Source organism: Sphaerodactylus townsendi, linkage group LG05, assembly GCF_021028975.2.
Source record: "Sphaerodactylus townsendi isolate TG3544 linkage group LG05, MPM_Stown_v2.3, whole genome shotgun sequence".
NCBI classification, from domain to species: domain Eukaryota; kingdom Metazoa; phylum Chordata; class Lepidosauria; order Squamata; family Sphaerodactylidae; genus Sphaerodactylus; species Sphaerodactylus townsendi.
In genome coordinates, this window is record NC_059429.1 from 24836040 (window position 1) to 24854361 (window position 18322).

The 18322-nt window shown below is 44.7% G+C and overlaps 1 protein-coding gene across 2 annotated transcripts in view; it reads left to right on the top strand.

Moving 5' to 3' along the window:
- DDR2 (discoidin domain receptor tyrosine kinase 2) overlaps positions 1-18087 on the top strand; it is a 68278-nt gene extending 50191 nt beyond the window's left edge. Inside the window, exons 11-17 of one of the 2 annotated variants that reach the window (XM_048498033.1) lie at positions 3724-3994; positions 6088-6311; positions 8953-9080; positions 10326-10517; positions 12350-12584; positions 12897-13046; positions 14938-18087. In XM_048498033.1, coding sequence (XP_048353990.1) covers positions 3724-3994; positions 6088-6311; positions 8953-9080; positions 10326-10517; positions 12350-12584; positions 12897-13046; positions 14938-15072 — 1335 coding nt within the window. In that variant the 3' untranslated portion in view covers positions 15073-18087. The remainder of the gene's footprint in view (positions 1-3723; positions 3995-6087; positions 6312-8952; positions 9081-10325; positions 10518-12349; positions 12585-12896; positions 13047-14937) is intronic. The other variant, XM_048498034.1, reaches the window with a different exon arrangement.
- The last annotated feature ends 235 nt before the right edge of the window (positions 18088-18322 follow it).

Consider the following 18322-nt stretch of genomic DNA (forward strand, 5'->3'; position numbering starts at 1 on the left):
TTAATATTTCTTCCATCAAGCTCCTGGAATATCCCGGGAGCCACGCTCACTCCAAATTGCAGCCGCTTTACTCTGAATGCCCCCCTGTGAGTCATCATCACTTCATATCGTCTGGAGCTTCTGCAGTGGCATCATCCACTTCCAGCTGTTGGTATGCCCGCAAAGCTTAGGATCTACTCTTTGCAAAAACCTTTCCCCCTGCCAAATGTTGCTAACAACTGACTGACAACTGGCACTGGAGTGCAATGGATGTTTCTGCAATGCCTTGTTAATTGTGCACTTTATAATCAGCAACAAATCGCGCATTATCCCCATTGGCTCCTTCAGGGGGTCACAATTGGAGTTTCCCATTTTGCATTTTTTTTACCACTGGCTCCAATATTCCCTGTTCCAATAACCGATCTAGTTCTGCATCCACCTCCTTAGAGCGCATAAGCAAATGGAATAATGCCGTGATTTTTTAGACGGTATTGGGGGTACCTAAAGGATCAAGATGCAATGATATAGGTGGACCCTTATACTGCCCCAGTCCCTCAGCAAACACACTCTTAAATTCTCCCACTAGCACCTCCCCATGTCAACTTTGCTTTAACCTCAATGAATTCCAGTAATTACGAATTCTCCTAACCTCCCAAAACCAGTCCAACCCCAATAGGCTCGTCAGCCTTCTCTTCCCACTATTAACACAATTTCAAACATCCATCAAACATACATGATATTTCACATGGACATTACACATGCCAAACCACAGGTAATTCTATGTCGCCGATAATCCGTAAAGTGGTAAATCCACAGATTGAATGTCCAAATCATCCTGTGGGCAAAATGTTTTATAAAGTGTCCCATGAAACGATGTGGGAGAATGCTGACCCAGAATCCACTTCCATCACACAAAGGGACATCCTTGGATCTTCACAGTCACCGACAACTTACGGCTGGATCTCAGGGTTGCACGTGGTTAATTACATCAGCTGCGTGAAACTTACCATCACACTGCTCATGTGGGGGTTGGCCAGATCAAGCCAGGGGCTACATGGGGACAGCAAAGGTGCATCCCACAGAGTGTGTGTGTAAAGCAGATGAGCCGGGAACATGTCTTCTTGGTCCCCTGATGCCTTTTTTCTCTGCACACTCTCCCAATATGCCCCCCCAACGTTTACATAAACAGAAACGGCATTGTGCCTCTTTAAATTTACACCTTTCTCTCTCATGGGGCCCACCACAACTCATACATTTCTCTAATTTAACATCCTCCCTCTGTTGTGGTGAATGTCTTCCCATCTTCATTGCACCATGCTGCAGTCTCTGAATTTCACCATTACCCGGGTCTACGAGTCCCACTGCCAGCTGTTTGCAATCTCTGTGGGCTCCTGGCTTGTCGCGCCTCCCGAGTAGAGGCTGCAGCAAGTTCAAAATTCAAGGCTTCTTGGTATGCCAAGTTTGAAAAGTCAAGTCTGTCTCTTTGCCAGCAGCAACTTTTGCAATGGTGCCTCCTCTCAGGCCACAGACCAGACGATCCCCTTTAACATTTCTTCCAAATTGGAGAGAAATTACATTGTTGTGCCAACAGCCCGTAAGATCTGCAACATAATCTGCAATGCTTTCCAGTCCCCTCCTGATCACGTTTATAAAAAACACTCCGCTCTAGCTATTTCTGATGGTTGGGGAATGAAATGGTTCCTTAATGCAGTCGAGTATCTCTACAAGCGGTGTTGCTGATAAGTCTCTTAGTAGCTTATCAATGCTGGGAGGCTAGGTCAAACACCCCTTCACCACAGAGGCTCAAAACACGGCTCTTTTCCTTTCTGGGTCTGTTATGCCATTTGCCAGAAGATAAAATTCCAATCGGGGCCTCATAACTCTGCCAATTTCCAAAAGTGGAAAACTCCAAATTAAACTGTTCCAGCTGCCCTTGAAAAGCCATAATTTACTCACAGTCCTTGCTTCACAAAAACTTTGCTAGAGCTGCTGTCATAGCAGCTTCTATCCCTCGGCTTAAGCCAATATGTTATGTCTCAAAGAATCAGGAGTCGGAGGAACAAAACATGGTGCTTTATTTCAAAGCTGCTACTCACACATAGCCTAAAATCACTCTGCAGCTGTGCTCAATATAACACACCTACTGATTACCAATTCCAGTGCAACAGCTGCAGACTCTTAAAACAATACAGTACCTCACAATCAATACAATACATTACAGTATCCTTCTTTTGATTTCTAGAAACAAAATTAAGTATTTGAAAGTAATAAGTATTTGACAGGCAGTCAATTAGAGGAGAAGGAGTTGTTTCTGTTGGCAGTAGACGATAGGCCTTGCTATAATGAATTTAAATTATGGACAGAAAGATACCAGCTGGAAATTAGGAACTTTTTTTTTACAGTAAGAGTTTTTTACAGTAACAGAGAAATTATCAATGCCCCGCCCCCGGAATGCCTGCCCATGCCCCCGTTGTGCCCCGCCCAGCCCCATTGGCGCTACGCCACGGTTTGAATCCCACCACCAAGGGTACCTGTTACTAAAATTTTTGGATCCCACCACTGCTTACATCGTTTCCTCTTTCATTTTATCCACACCACAACTGGTGAGATAAGTTAGGCTGACTGGCCCAAGGTCACCCAGCAAGTCTGAGGGGGGATCTGAACGTGGGTTGTCCAGATCCTAGTCTGGCGTTAACCACTGCACTACACTGCATTATAAGGATTCTTAGAATAGATAAGTCTGTCTGATAAGGGACTCTTAAGTTTTTTTAACTCAAGAAAGAATTCTGACATTAGTTCACAATAATATATAGAACGAACAGCTCCGTGAAACAATGGTTGGCAATTTCTAACTCAAGCCAGAGCCCCTAGGGGATGGGGCGGTCTAAAAATCTGAAAAATAAATAAATAAATAAATAATATGACTTTGAACACTAGTGCATTGATGATTCTGTCACCGCTATTTAGTGCTCTTTTTATATAGTGGTTTTAAGCTGAAATCCAAGATATTAGTTGGAACTAGGACCAGCATGATGTAGTGGTTAACTTGTCAGACTGGGATCTGCGAGACCCAGGATTGAATTCCCGTGGAAGTTTAGTGGGTGAATTTAGGCCGGTCACTCTCTCTGAGCTTAAACTATGTCTCTAAGTTGTTGTTGTGAGGGGAGAATTATATTGAAAGCTGCTTTGGGTCCCTATTGAGGGAAAAAGCAGAGTGTAAATACCTAAACAAATATCTTTTGTTCCATTGTACAACACGGCCAATGCCCTTCTTTTTTGTGTGTGTCATTCACAGGTTCCAGCCACTTTTTAGTACAAACGCATGCACATTTATAATCTTGCCTGTGTAATTTAAAAGTTTGGATGCTGATCAGCCAACATTGATTGAATATAAATTCTATTTATTGTAGCATTTTAACTGGCCCCTTTCTTGGGCTAAATGGTTCAGAGTGGTGTGCATGTTATGTGAGATTATCCTCAGAACAACTTTGTGAGGTAGCTTGGAGTGAGCAGTTGTGTCTAGTCAAAGGTAACTCTGTGGTAGAGGGCCTAACAACATGCCCTGTCAAGGGGAGATGTTCTGGGGGATCATGGTTGAAACTCTGATTCTCAGGCTCATTGGGGCCAATTCGGATTGGCATACAGAAATATGGGTCTTAAGCCTTCCCTCCCCATGCAGTTTTCCCTACCCAAATGTATAACCCTTCAATGAAAAAACCTTTCTGTGCTTTTCCTGTCCTACAGGCTTCTCGTCGGATGCTGGATGATGAAATGACCGTCAGCCTTTCTCTGCCCAGCGAGTTCAGCATGTTCAACCACAACCGTTCCACCTCATCGAGTGAGCGGGAATCAAACTCCACATATGACCGCATATTCCCCTTGGGTCCAGATTACCAGGAACCCTCTCGGCTGATCCGCAAGTTGCCTGAATTCACCTCAGGAGAAGATGAGGCAGGTCAGAACAGAACACCCAATATTTGGAAAGATAATCAGTTTCTTTCATCTATGTCTTCTTGTGAGTGATTAGTTATCCTGGATTGCCGATTCCTGAACTAAATTCGTCTTTTGACTATTTACTAACTTATGGAGTGAATCATATGGTAATAGTTGAACATCAGCAATCTTAGCTCATCCCCTTTTCATCTTGATCATGAATGACCCTGTCAACTCTGCTGACCCATAAAACATTCTGGTTGACTTTGGCTGAGGAGTAGCCCATCCTCAGCCTATTCTAGATAATGAAGGATAAAATGAGCTGCCCTTTTATATGCTCCTCTGAGCTCATATTGCAGTGGGAGCTATATGGGTATGGAGTTCACCATTCCATAGAGAAATACAGTAGCCTGCGAATCACCCAAGATAACTGGCAAGGGAGAATGGCTGAAACATCTTTAAATTCCTTGTTTATGTAGAGCAGGTTTGTGAGCTTAGAGAATAACTATGGACTATTACAAACTTGAGATAATAACATTTTAAGCCATAAAAAAACTAGTATCTGTTGGGTTGAAAGGGACTATAGGTGGATATATCTGCATCCTGATTGGAAATTCTGAAAATGGACAACAAAAGTCCCGATGGGTGCCTTCTTCAAGATCACTCAGTGAGAAAGAGATTGGTCAAAAATTAAAATGGAAGCTGTTGAGTCTCTGGGAGCACAGAAAGAAATCCTGAATAGGGTATTGGTATAACATTTAATTTTACGAGAATCACAGCTTTCAAGGTATTGTCGAAGGCTTTCACGGCCAGATTCAACTGGTTGTGGTGGGTTTTCCGGGCTGTGTGGTAGTGGTGTATCACAGAGGTGTATCACAGAGAGAAGTCTATTATACACTGTGTCAGAATTGGGTATATTTATCAAAGATAATTTTATCATTGGCTATTGTTTTAATTTTTTAATTTTTTAATGTGTTTTATATTTTTGTATTTGTTTATATTGTTAGTTTGCCTTTGGCCTTATTGTGTAACAGAATTCCCTCTGTGATACACCTCTGAAGATGCCAACCACAGATGTAGGCAAAACGTTAGGAACAAGATCTACCAGACCACGGCCACACAGCCCAGACCCCCCCCCCAAACAGCTCTCAAGATTTATTAAAAAGGAAAATTTAATCCTTATTCCAAAAAATATGTTTGAAAGGATATGGACCGTGTGTGAGAAATCTCGGAGCCATAGTTGAGTATGGGTCTCATTACCTGATTATGTGAAATTTGATTTGCGTTTCACATCTGACACAGGACCCATCTTCAAAATAGTAGAGGAAGCACATCTGCTCTAGATCACAGTCTTCGGTCTTTTCTCCCTTCCATTCCATGCTGCTTTTGACATAAAAGAAAGGACCATGGTGGGGACAGTTTGTCCCACCACCCCTGTTCTCAGGAGCCAGGGCATATATGTATATAAGTACAAAGCAAACACAGTCCTGTCTATTGTCTATGCTGAACATCACAATACATATAATGGATACATGAGGCTCAGCCCTAAGAAGTGGAGACACATTGGGACAATATATAAGCTCCAAAAATAATTTGCTTGATTTGGATATTCCCAATAATGGGCAAGTCACTACAACTTGTCACTGACCAAGTGGTCAAGCCATGAAACAGATTACCGAAGTCCCTGGCTTGAGAAACTTGAGGATTGAAAGGACTCTTATTGGACTATTGTCCTGGGAAATGTGTTCTTGTGTCTGTTCCAGATTGGGACTGCATGCACAAAGAACTGTTCATTTATCCTAGAAAGAGTTTTTCAATACATTTTTATGTCTATATGTGTTGCATTGCATGTGGGTGGATTGTTTTCTGATATATGTTTTGTAATTACTGTGCACTTGTTCACTTTATTCAATATACACTTTATTAATGCTGCACTTTCGTGGTCTGCACTTTATACTATTGCCCGTAGCAGCAGTGTAACAGGTACTTCTTTGGATTTCCTTTTCTTCTCTTGTTAGCATGCTGAATACTGACCAAGAGTGCCTCTGATGAATGCTGACACACTTCCCTGCTATGGTCCTTTTCACAATTCCTTTTTCTCCCTGGAGCCCCCAGGCAATGCCGCTCCCGAAGTGTTGTGCTAAGGTCATTTCCCCCCTGATTTTTTCTTCTCAGGCTGCAGTGGTGCCCCCAAGCCTGCCCAGCCAAGTGGAGCTGAAGGGGTCCCCCATTATGCGGAAGCAGACATTGTCAACCTGCAAGGGGTGACCGGCAGCAACACCTATTCTGTCCCTGCTCTCACTATGGACTTGCTGTCTGGCAAAGACGTGGCTATGACTGAATTTCCTAGGAAGCTGCTGACTTTCAAGGAGAAGCTGGGAGAAGGCCAGTTTGGGGAGGTCAGTGCTCACTGCTCATTCCTTCCGGAACACGTGTAGCTGCTGAATCATATACTGAGTCAGACTCACAGTCTTTCACATCACCTATTACCTGATTGGTTTATCTGGAGATACTGAGATCCCGGCACTTTTTGCGTGTAAAGCAGATCCTTTTTCCATTGAGCCGCAGCCCCTTGTTCTATACTGAATCTCTTGGTCTACCCAGGTTGATATTGCCTATTCTGAATGCCATTGGGTCTCTGGTAAAAATCTTTCACATCACCTACTTTCTGATCTTATAACTGGAGATGCTGGGAATTGGGAACGTGTGCATGCAAAGAAGATGCTCTAACACTGGGCCTGGGTACCATATCCACTTCCACGAGGAGTAAGAAGTTCCAAGGGTAACTTTATGGGGTTTGGTTTTCCTTGAAAGAGAGAACCTTGGAGATGTATCTCGGGTGGTAGCCTGTGTGTAAATGGCCTTAATAATAACCATTATTTGCAAATGTACAGATCAGACACATTGGAAGCAACTAGGCACTCCCAGCAAGCAGCAAATCCACAATCTGTAGATCATGACTTGGATCTGTTGGGAAATCTTTATTGATAGAAGGGATTTTCATCTGCGAAACAGGGCTTTTTCTTGCTTTTCCCCTCACTGAAGCCCAAGGTGATTCCCAAGATGCTGTTTCTGGAGTCTGGAACAACATGAAGAGGAAGGCGGAGATCTTTATGTGGCCTGAACATAGGATCCAGGTCCATCTTTTCAAGGACAGCTTCTGCTTTCAAGATGCTTCTCCCCGAACCAACCCTATTCCTTTCTGACACCTGCTTCCCCAACCAAACTGTAAAACCAGCTTTAAAACATCGTCCCTTTTCCTTCCCATCAGCTGGAGGACATTGCTTTCATGCACTGTTGTGAATATTGACATTCCAAGACTAGAGGGAGCTTCCTGTGCAGGAGCATTAACATTCTTGTATTGAACTCCTGACCCCCACCAGGCACTATAGGGAAATTAACCAGTGAATGCTGATTTTTTTAAATCTGCACAAATACATGCTATGCAAATACATTTGCGTAGGGGGTCTAGACCCCGGGCTTGCTGTTGGTCTTGTTTGCTGGGTGGTCATGATGCCTCTTTCTTTTTCATCCTGTTGGATGTATTGTTGTGTCTGGAAAGCTTCCCGTCATCAATAAAGGGATTTTGGCAGGATGATAATGGACAACCAGAAGATCCAAATATCTCTCCGTGCAGAAATTCACAAGCAGGCCTGACTCTGGCTGCACATTAAATGTATTTTTCAAACATATTTTTAAATGTTTTATTTATTTTTTAATTTATATCCAGCCTATTCCCCACCAGGGTTGGGCTCAGGGCAGCTTACGAAGTTTAAAAGACATTAATACAATAAAATACAATAAATTGATATAACTGAAACCTGCATATAAAATCTCTTGATTGCAAAAAACAGCAATATCCTAAGTAGCCAATACTATTTACCTCTCCATCTAGACCAGTGATAGTGAACCTTTTTGAGACTGAGTGCCCAAATTGCAACCCAAAACCCACTTATTTATCGCAAAGTGTATATGGCAATTTAACCTGAATGAAGTGTGACTAACCTGAGGTTTTAGTGTAGAAAAAACAGTTGGCACCAAGGCGTGCATTACTCGGGAGTAAGCTTGAGGGTAGTCGATGGCTTTGCTTTGAAGCAACTGTGCAACTCTTCCAACGGGTGGATCATGACCCTAGGCGAGTTTACTCAGAAGCAAGCCCCATTGCCAGCAACCAAGCTTACTCCCAGGTAAAGGATCGCACTTTAGTTCTTCGCAAGAAAATCAGTGGGGTTTAACAGCGCTTAACAGGGTTACCTACACTGCTTCCCCAAAACTAGGTCTAAGTTTTAATGCTAATAATTGAGCCCTACGGCCCAGGCCAGCCTAGATGTGTGTGTGTGAGAGGCGACTGTTTGCGCGTGCCCACAGAGAGGACTCTGAGTGCCACCTCTGGCACCCGTGCCATAGGTTCACCACCACTGATCTAGACTATTCTTTTACCTCATCTAGAGACTGGAGAGAATGAGAAAGAGTGGGGAGAGAATGATAGCCAGTAGTTGGTCATTGGGAGGCCAGCAAGATGGAATGATGAACGGTGGATGGCCAAAGCTTTGTGAAACTTCTCTGTCGTGCCGCCCCTGTGGAACTGTTTAAGGTCCTGCAGGGCCTTGCGTCAGCTGACAGAGAGTTCCACCAGATTGGAGCCAGGGCCGAAAAAGGTTCTGGTTCTGGTTGAGGCCAACCTAACCTTCTTGGGGCTATGGATCACCAGAAGATTACTGTCGGAGGACCAAAGTGTCCTCCTCAGGCAATATCGGGCAATGCAGTTGCAAAGATATGAGGGCCCCAGTCCACTCAAAAGCCTTAAAAATCGGAACTAAAATGTTGAACCTGATCTGGAATTCAACTGGTCACCAGTGCAGCCGGCGTAGCACCGGGGCTACGTGCTGCCTCGCCACTGATCCGGTGAGGAGTCTTGGCGCCGCATTCTGGACTAGTTTTACTTTCCATGTCCGTCTCAAGGGCACAGTGAAAAGTGGGGGCAAAGTAGAGAAGGCTCTTTTGTGGGTTGATCTAATCTTGGTCCTAACTCTCCTCTAGGTTCACCTGTGTGAAGTGGAAGGGATGGAGAAGTTTGCAGACAAGGATTTTGTTCTGGATGGTAATGTAGGCCAGTCTGTCCCAGTGGCTGTGAAAATGCTGCGAGCTGATGCCAACAAGAATGCCAGGTGCTTGGGAACTATTTGTTGTTGTATTTGGTGCATTTTTATCTGCCAGTCCTCTAAGGAGCTCAGGGTGGCATGAATCATTCTGCCCTTGTCTATTTTATCCTCACAACAGACTGGAAGTAGGTGAGGCTGGGAGAGAGTGATTGGCCCCAAGGTCAGTGAGCTTCATGACTGGGCCGGGGTTTGAGCCTGACTTCTCAGATCCTCATTTAAACTCTTGCCACTATGGCATGCTGCATTCTTAAGAGCAGCTGCAGTCGGTTTTTATCCACTACATGCATGGTGGCGAACCTATGGCACTCCAGATGTTCATGGACTACAATTCCCATCATCCCCTGCCAGCATGGCCAATTGTAGTCCATGAACATCTGGAGTGCCATAGGTTCGCCACCACTGCACTACATGAACCCCTGACTTTTACAGTGATTTGCCTGAAGAAGTAAGATTTGAAACAGAGGGTGCTTATGTCTGCAGTACTTGCCCCACTTCTGAGAAGAACTCAGTATTGTATTGTAATGTATTGTTGAAGGCTTTCATGGCCGGATTCAACTGGTTGTGGTGGGTTTTCCGGGCTGTGTGGCCATTGTCTGGTGGATCTTGTTCCTAACCTTTTGCCTGCTTCTGTGGCTGGCATCTTCAGAGGTGTATCACAGAGGGAAGTCTGTTACACACTGTGTCCGGTGAGAAGGGAATTTCCTTCTCACTGGACACTGTGTGTGTAACAGACTTCTCTCTGTGATATACCATTTTTGGCACTATTTTGCAGACCAACCTTGTCAATTTCATTGGGCTCACTGCTCCAGCAATAAACCCTTACCAAAGGGGGGGTGGGGGCGCAGGGAAAGAAGCCCTTCTGATCCTCCTGAAATGGTGACCTGTACAGCAGGAGGAACTGCTGTGCTGTGGACTGCAGAAGGCAGGGAGGAGCAAGAAAACTTAATGAAAGCTAAACAAATGGTGGTCTCTTTTGCTTTCACTGTGAAGGGAGAGAAAAAGTTGCACTTTAAGAGCTGTTGAAAACTGTGGGGATTCTCTGGTTTGAGGGCAGCATGACTGCTGACGAGGGGGATGTGTGTGTAACTGAAAATCAACCATGAAGGGAATGTATGCTGAAGCAAAGGAGACCACATGTGCTTAAATGGCCAGAGACATTCATAGGCCAGTATGGTAGCCACTAGGCCACCCTGGCTTTCATTGCTATAGGTAGTTTGGCACCACTGATGTCTCCTTCTTTGTTTCCAAAAGGAATGACTTTCTCAAGGAGATTAAGATCATGTCCAGGCTGAAGGATCCCAACATCATCCGGTTGTTGGCTGTGTGCATTGCTGATGACCCTCTCTGCATGATCACAGAGTACATGGAGAACGGGGACCTCAATCAGTTCTTGTCTCGCCAGGAGCCCCAGAGTTTGTCAGAGAGCTCCACCTCTTCTGTCAGGTAGCCAATCCTGCTTTGCCTAAATGCTGTAAATGCGATAAATGCGATAAACGCTGCTCTGCATGTTGCTGTCTCTATGTTGAGGTGCCTTTTTTGTGCTACGTGTTACACAATCTAACCACAAAGATCTAAGCTCCAGGTGTTTGCATATATCTGTATAGTTTGCAGTTTAACAAATAAAGACTTAACACAAGCACAACAATGTAGGCAATGTGAAGCATTTAGACAACTATTGCATTTGTGAAAATCCAAAACAATTAAGAAAACAATACGGGTGATTTTAATGTAGAAAAAGTCGAAGTGCAGTGCCAACACAGAAGAACAGCACACAGAGCAGAACAACACAAGCACTCGAGAGACAATCCTCTATGCCTATGAACAATACCTAATATTAGTTAATTCCTGTATATTGTCCATTTGAAGTTTCAAAGATAGAGGATAAATGAGGTAAACTCACTGTTTATAGCTTCCTCAAAGCAGTCTCTTTTTTGGCAGTCAAAGCCTACGTGATGACTTCCAACTGTCTTGTGATAAGAATAACGACTTGGGATCTCTCCTATTCAAACTCCCGTCTAAGTGGCTTATATACACGTTCCGCATGTTTCACAAAGTCTCCATCAGCTGACAATATATATTGGGGCCAGGCTCAGTTTAGGAAGGTAAATATCAAGGAATTAACCTGTATAACCTCCCCACTGGCTCACAACCTCACATTACTGAGCACTACTGAGATCTCAAGTCATTATTCTTATCACAAGATAGTCGGAAGTGTTCACATAGGCCAGTGGTGGCGAACCTTTTGCACTCCAGATGTTATGGACTACAATTCCCATCAGCCCCAATTGGCCATGCTGGCAGGGGCTGATGGGAATTGTAGTCTATAACATCTGGAGTGCAAAAGGTTCGCCACCATGGACATAGGCATTAAGTGTCAAAAAAGAGACTGCTTTGAAGAAGCTATAAACTTGAGCTGTGCGCTTACTTCATTCATTTAATAGAATGGGAGGCTTTCGGGAAAGTATTGGAGTTCCATCTTTTCATATGTTTTAATGGTCTTCTTTCTGTATTGCATTATTAATATTGTTTAGCCAGCAGAATGTAGTTTTATGGTGTTTTCATACTTGTTCTTAATATTCTGTTGCCAACTTGAAAAGATTTAAAAGTCTTCCAATGGCAGGTAAGGATATGGGTCCTACAGGGGCAGGAGAAGGGAAAATGGCTACTTGTGTAGGTAGGACTAAGAAAATTTTAATTTTCCCACTCATACTGTAGCAATCCAGCCATTGATGCAATGTTTCGCAAAACTTCACAGCAAAGAAGGTTTGGAAAAGATCAGAGAAAGGCTGGGAAAATCCTGGAAAGTGTATGAACTCACAATAATGTGGTGAAATGGGGCAAAAAACCAACTTCTCAACAGTACTGAATCCTGGGCAACAAGAAATAAGAACAAAATGTACAGTAAGCCAAGGAGGGCATTAGAATCAACTTCCTGACCTTTATTAGGCATATCAGTAAAAAGAGCATTGGAATCATAGAGCTAAAAGTTTGCAAAAGGTCATCTAGTGTTCCCTGGGGCAGGATTCCTATCCCTGGGGGCGTTCCAAATTTCTTTAATTGGCAAACGAATATTAAAAACAACCTACACAAACCTCCCTTTTGATTTACCTACAGATTAATGTGCAAAATTAGGACCATGGTTGTTCTTACTGTTCCTGCCAAATTATTCTGTTCTTCTGTGAGTTTATCGTGTGCTGCCTTGCCTGTCTGATAATTTCCTGTCTGCTGTCTGACCGTTTGGTGACTCAGTCTTTGGCAATTCTTTTCACCTGCAGCTATGCAGATCTGAAATTCATGGCTACACAGATTGCTTCTGGCATGAAATATCTGTCCTCCCTGAATTTTGTCCACCGAGACCTGGCCACACGCAATTGCCTAGTGGGGAAGAATTATACCATCAAGATAGCTGATTTTGGAATGAGCCGGAACCTCTACAGTGGCGACTACTATAGGATCCAGGGCCGAGCAGTACTCCCCATCCGCTGGATGTCGTGGGAGAGCATCCTTTTGGTAATTTTCTTGTACCCTTCACTTCCCACTGGGACTATTGAAGCCAAAATACATCATTTTGTCTCAATTACTAGGGCTAGTTCACATATTAAAATCTTGGGGAATTTCTGTCAGATGTGCAGCGAATGTTTTATGCTCCCCCAGGTGCACGTGGCTCCAAGTCTGATTATTCTCACAATTTTTAATGTTTTATGTTTTAATGGGGCTTTTAACCCCATTATGTAAGCCGCCCTGGGACTTTAATGTAGGGCAGGGTATAAATGGAATAAATAAATAAATAAATTCTGAATTGCACTTTCCATCTTAATACAGGGGAAATTCACCACCGCAAGTGATGTGTGGGCATTTGGTGTGACGCTCTGGGAGACCTTCACATTTTGCCGCGAGCAGCCCTATTCCCAGTTTTCAGATGAACAAGTCATTGAGAATACCGGAGAGTTCTTCAGGGAGCAGGGGCGGCAGGTAGGAAAACATTTGTGGAACCAACAGATGCTCTTTTATGACAGGAAAAAATGGAAAGGCTCCTAAATGATCCTCTGGGCCAAACCCATCTCCAGCCTCTGCTGGAACTATCTACCCAAACCTTTAATAAAACCTATTTTTAGGAGCAGCAGTGGCGTAGGAGGTTAAGAGCTCATGTATCTAATCTGGAGGAACCGGGTTTGATTCCCAGCTCTGCCGCCTGAGCTGTGGAGGCTTATCTGGGGAATTCAGATTAGCCTGTACACTCCCACACACGCCAGCTGGGTGACCTTGGGCTAGTCACAGCTTCTCAGAGCTCTCTCAGCCCCACCTACCTCACAGGGTGTTTGCTGTGAGGGGGGAAGGGCAAGGAGATTGTAAGCCCCTTTGAGTCTCCCGCAGGAGAGAAAGGGGGGATATAAATCCAAACTCTTCCTCTTCTTCTTCTTCTATAATTATTAAATAGGATAAACATTAGCAAACTACAGCTATCATTCTGGATGCCAAGCATGAAGGAAATGACCTTTATTCCGGGTAAGTCAAAGAATCCAAGATGGTTGCAGGCAGTGGTGGGATCCAAAAATTTTAATAACAGGTTCCAATGGTGGTGGGATTCAAACAGTGGCGTCGCCGCACACACGCACCTCCAGTCCCTATTGGGCAGGGAGGTTGCTTTAGTAACCCCTTCTCGGCACTCAGAAAAAATTAGTAACCACTTCTAGGGAAGTGGTGAGAACTGGTTGGATCCCACCTCTGGTTGCAGGGTATCTAGGTTTTCCATGCCGTAGAAAATCCCACCTGCACCCTATGCATCTGTCTGATAAAATTACCACCAAAAGAGGGAATGAGAATCATTGATCCCACCTCTTTCTAAAGATAAAAAGTTCCACATAAGTAACAACGCTAACAGTGCAATCCGGGTGGGGAGGGGAAGGTAGGCATGACATGGCTGGGCATGGTGCAAAAGTGGCTTAGCTGAACCGCAGCACTGCCACCATGTGCAGCACTGCCACCAGCCATCGAGTGGCATTGAAAAGTAGCAACATTGGGCAAAAGGGATGTCAGCACAGGAGCACTCGTGTGAAGGGGGCAGGGCTGTGTCTGACAGGATGGCCGACAGTCAGCAGGGGGCAGAGGAACAAGAGCGAGATGCCAAAATCAGCCCAGGGGTGGGGCGGGGCAGGATTAGAGAAAGGAGGACTGAGGGAGGGGCTGCCCTAATGTGTACCAAGAGGGTTGGGGGAGGGGCAATCCTCGGGGAGGGGGGGCTGCAAAAACTCGGGAGACAGCACAGGTATTGGGAGAGTGATTGGGTCAGTGTCAACCCTGGTGGCCTGAAGGAAGACTACGCAGGTGAAGGCAAAGCCTCTGGACAGGTTGAGAAGGCGTCATTGGTAGGGAGGCAGAGAGTGGGAGGGGCCATCCAAGACCCCCTCCCCTCAGTGACAACCTGCACCATGGCAAGCCAACAGATCTTCCATCCAGTGATCTGCCTGCTGGATTTGCACTAAGTCTGCCAGTGGATTTGCCCCTCCGTCAGGGTAAGTGCCCAAGGGAGGGCAAATCCGTGGGCTTATGGCCCCACTGCCTCCACAACTCCCTTCACACACGGCCCACATCTGGATGAGGCTGTTACTGTGTTGAGAATTGAGCAGGGGTCCCCAACCATGCTGAACCTCTGAACGCTTCTGGAAGTTTGAGAAAAGGAAGTGGACAGCAGCACAAAATAGCTGCCATGTGGGACATGGTCAGCTACAAAATGGCTGCCATAGGTCTGAATAGGCTAGAAAAATATCCTATTAATATTGTGGATGCCTTCTGCTTCTGGTGCCTTTGAAGTAAGAGTAAGTTTTTATTGTGTTCACCTTTCCCTCCCTCCCCCCTACTCCAGACATACCTCCCACAGCCTGCATTTTGCCCTGATCCCGTGTATAAGCTAATGCTCAGCTGCTGGAGACGAGACACCAAAGACCGGCCTTCTTTCCAGGAAATCCATCGCCTTCTCGAAGAAGCAACCACTTCGTAGTCCATGCCTTTCATTCCTTCACCAGGTGCTCTGGACCACCTCTCAAAGAAACCCCACACTTCAAGCTGAAGGAACTTCACCTGGACTTTCCATTGCTTTGAATAGCAGAGCTGGGACTTTAATCAGCCACGGAAGGAAAGAAGGTGGGATCTGACCAGGTCTGCCACACAACCTTATTCAAGGTGCTGTGCTATGGACTGGCGTAGTTTGAAACAAATGTTTATTTATCTTGTACGTGTTATAGCTTCTGATTCATGGATGCATTTTTTCCCGCAAGAGGAGGTATACTATTTTTTTCCCCAGGAGAATACATTTTGAGATGTGTCCTGAAGTCAGAAGAGGCATATGAAGTAAGAAAGTGAAGTACCTACCTGGTATTTTATGTTTGAGGCTATATGTATGCTGTGAATCCATAGGATCACAATTAGAAAAGCACAGAATGAGATTTCCAAGGAAGGATATCCTCCCTTCACTTCTGTAGACTCTCAACTTTTAAAAAGACCAAGATTCTGGTCTTTGGGGCTGCAAAGGTACATCAGAAAGTAGGTGGACAGTATATCCTAAACTCCAGAAGAGTGGCCAAGATTTCCAGTAGTTGAAAACAAGGCTTCAGTCTTCCCCATGACTAGCAACCCAGAAGAAATTATACCCCCCCAAAAGAAATATTGTGCACATTTACTCAATTTGTACACTTTATATTGGCCACAAAAAACGGTTTGCCTGGGTGTAGGATTTGGATTGCTTGTGTTAAAGACATGTTTAGCTTGGAGTATACACAGCCCTGTTTGTGCCTTGTGCTACATGAAATATCAGAATGTTGTCACCCACGTTCCCTGGATTTGGAGCACCTACAGCAGGTGCTCTACCCACCCGATCCCTTGGGTCTCTTCCTAAGGCATGAAGGGAAGGTCTAAGGCTCCTTCTCCCATATGTTATGGTCCCAATTTGACATGAGTCCCTGCTAGGGTTGCCTGGAATTACAACTGATCTCTAAGAGTACAAAGATCAGTTCCCTTGGAGAAAACAGCTCATTTGGAGGGCAGATTCTGTGGCATTATACTCTCTTTTACCCAAACTCTGCTTTTCCCAGGTTCCAGCCTTCAAATATCCAGGAATTTCCCAACCTGGTGTTTGCAACTCTAGCCCCCATACATCTGAGAATCATGTTCTGCGCACCAGGCACTCGTCTGTTGACAGTCCATATGCCTGCCACGGGGTCTTTGCGGCATGTGAATTGACACTTGATCAAACAGAAAATACGAATGTCAGAATGTTCGTTGATTGACAGTTGTGAGTTTCAAGCTTCAAAAATCAGCTCTAGAATACTGCTGTATGTTATTTGTGAATGTCTTTTGGAAGTGAAAGTGGGTTTCAGGGGGCTTCAGACACCTTTGCATTTTTGCTTGCTCCTGGGCTGTTGGCTAATGAGGCATCAAAGTATTCTGGGAGAGTGGTTGGTTTTGCAAAGCAGAGGTAGTAAGAAAGCTCTTACGATGTCTGAGGTAACCCTGATATGAGGTGAGTTGAGGTATACCACCCTAGGAAGTCAATTTTGGGTACCTGTAAACAGGGATAGAGTTGTAGATAGATTTTGACAGATTATGTAGCTCTTGTTTATTTCATGGGAACTTGTGAAGGAGCACTGACACTCTAGGAAATAAGGTACCAACCAGGTAAGTTGCTGAACTGGGAAGCTGGCAGGTGCACTGCAAGCTCTCCAGGACCAAACTAGATGGGGTAGGGTAGCCCTCCTTGTTTACGCAGATCCCTCCTCTGTTCATGTCTAATTAGAAGTGGGATGATGCACGACTGAATAAAGCTGAATGCTCTTTGCAGCCCTGACTTGGTTCTGTTCTCCAAATTCTACACTAGGACAGATCCAGGAACAGCCTACAGCTGCCCCATCTCATTTTATTTTGCCCTTCTGCCGGTACCTGAGACTGGGAAGTCAGGCCATAAGATTTAGCAGACTAGGTGGAACCTGATTGGCTCCTTGGGTCATGTGATCGCCATTGCAATTCTGCCATCTGAACCAGTGGCTGCAGTGGCTCTGGCCATCTGCTGTGGTGGTGCTGAAGCACAGAAGAGAGTAAAGCAACAGCCTCCTCCTTGGACAAGCTACCATGGCTCTTTCTGTTCTCATTTTCGACCAAAACCTTAAAGGCTTTCCTGGTGGCTTTTACCACCCATAGCAGAAGGAAGCCTGTCAGTTGGAATATCTGCTTCAGACATTAGCGTAACGTGGGTGGCAGGTCCTATTTGTGTGAGACCCGTGTTGTTTTTCGTCAAAGTCCAGTGAAGCAAATATTTGACTCGCTGGCTAAGGAGAGGAATGCGGAGTTGTGACTACAAGCCTATTGCCTCATACGGGTGGTTCACAATGGAGGCTTTCTGGAATCATCAACTGGTTTGCAAAAGTGGAGGGGCACTAATAAGTGAGAAATAGCAGAAGTAGTACGAATAGTAGAGATAGTAGCAGAGTTTAGGGCTGGATACTCTTGGCAGATCTTCAGACCACCTGGGGACATCTGCTTTCATAGCATCGCTCTCAGACTGTGAGGGAGGCCTACTTGGAGAATGCAGGCCATTGATAAGAGAGAAAAACAGATTGTTCTGTGGATCTCCAAGGCCAGTTTGGGGAATGTTTTGTCTGGGCTGAGAGGTGGAAACGACCCCTCCCTTTCCCACATAGCGGTGGTGGCCTTGTGCCCACTTCCAGTAAGCCCCGTATTAATGGATTTTGCAACAAGTTGATAGAGCAAGTGCCCTTTACTTCAGCCACAATATGCTTGGTGGGCATTTGTGACACATCCCCCTCTTCCTATCCCTTTGATTACTAGCCAAGGACAATTGAACTGAGCACCATCACCTAGTTGTTTTGTCCTAGTATTTGGCAGCAGTTTGAGCATTCTGCTCTTCATCAGCCTCATTAGGAGTAGTTGTCCATACTAAAGACTCGGTATAATCAAATACTCATGTGTACATAGAATTCTGTAAAAATAAAAGTTTTAAAAATGTATGTACAGTTGCAATATATTTGTAGGAAATAGGAATTGTTAAAGCTTTCCAACACATTCTGAAGCATAAAGTCTTCTCTCTTAGCAAAAAATATTCGGCTTGTCAGCGACTTGACCTTACATTAGTATAAACTGGGTGTTATTTAGCTGCCTAGAGGTGGCCAAGCTGTTTTTATACTGGTGTAGCCCCTTCAGAAAACTGACTTTAGGTGATGGGTTTAGTGTTGCCAACT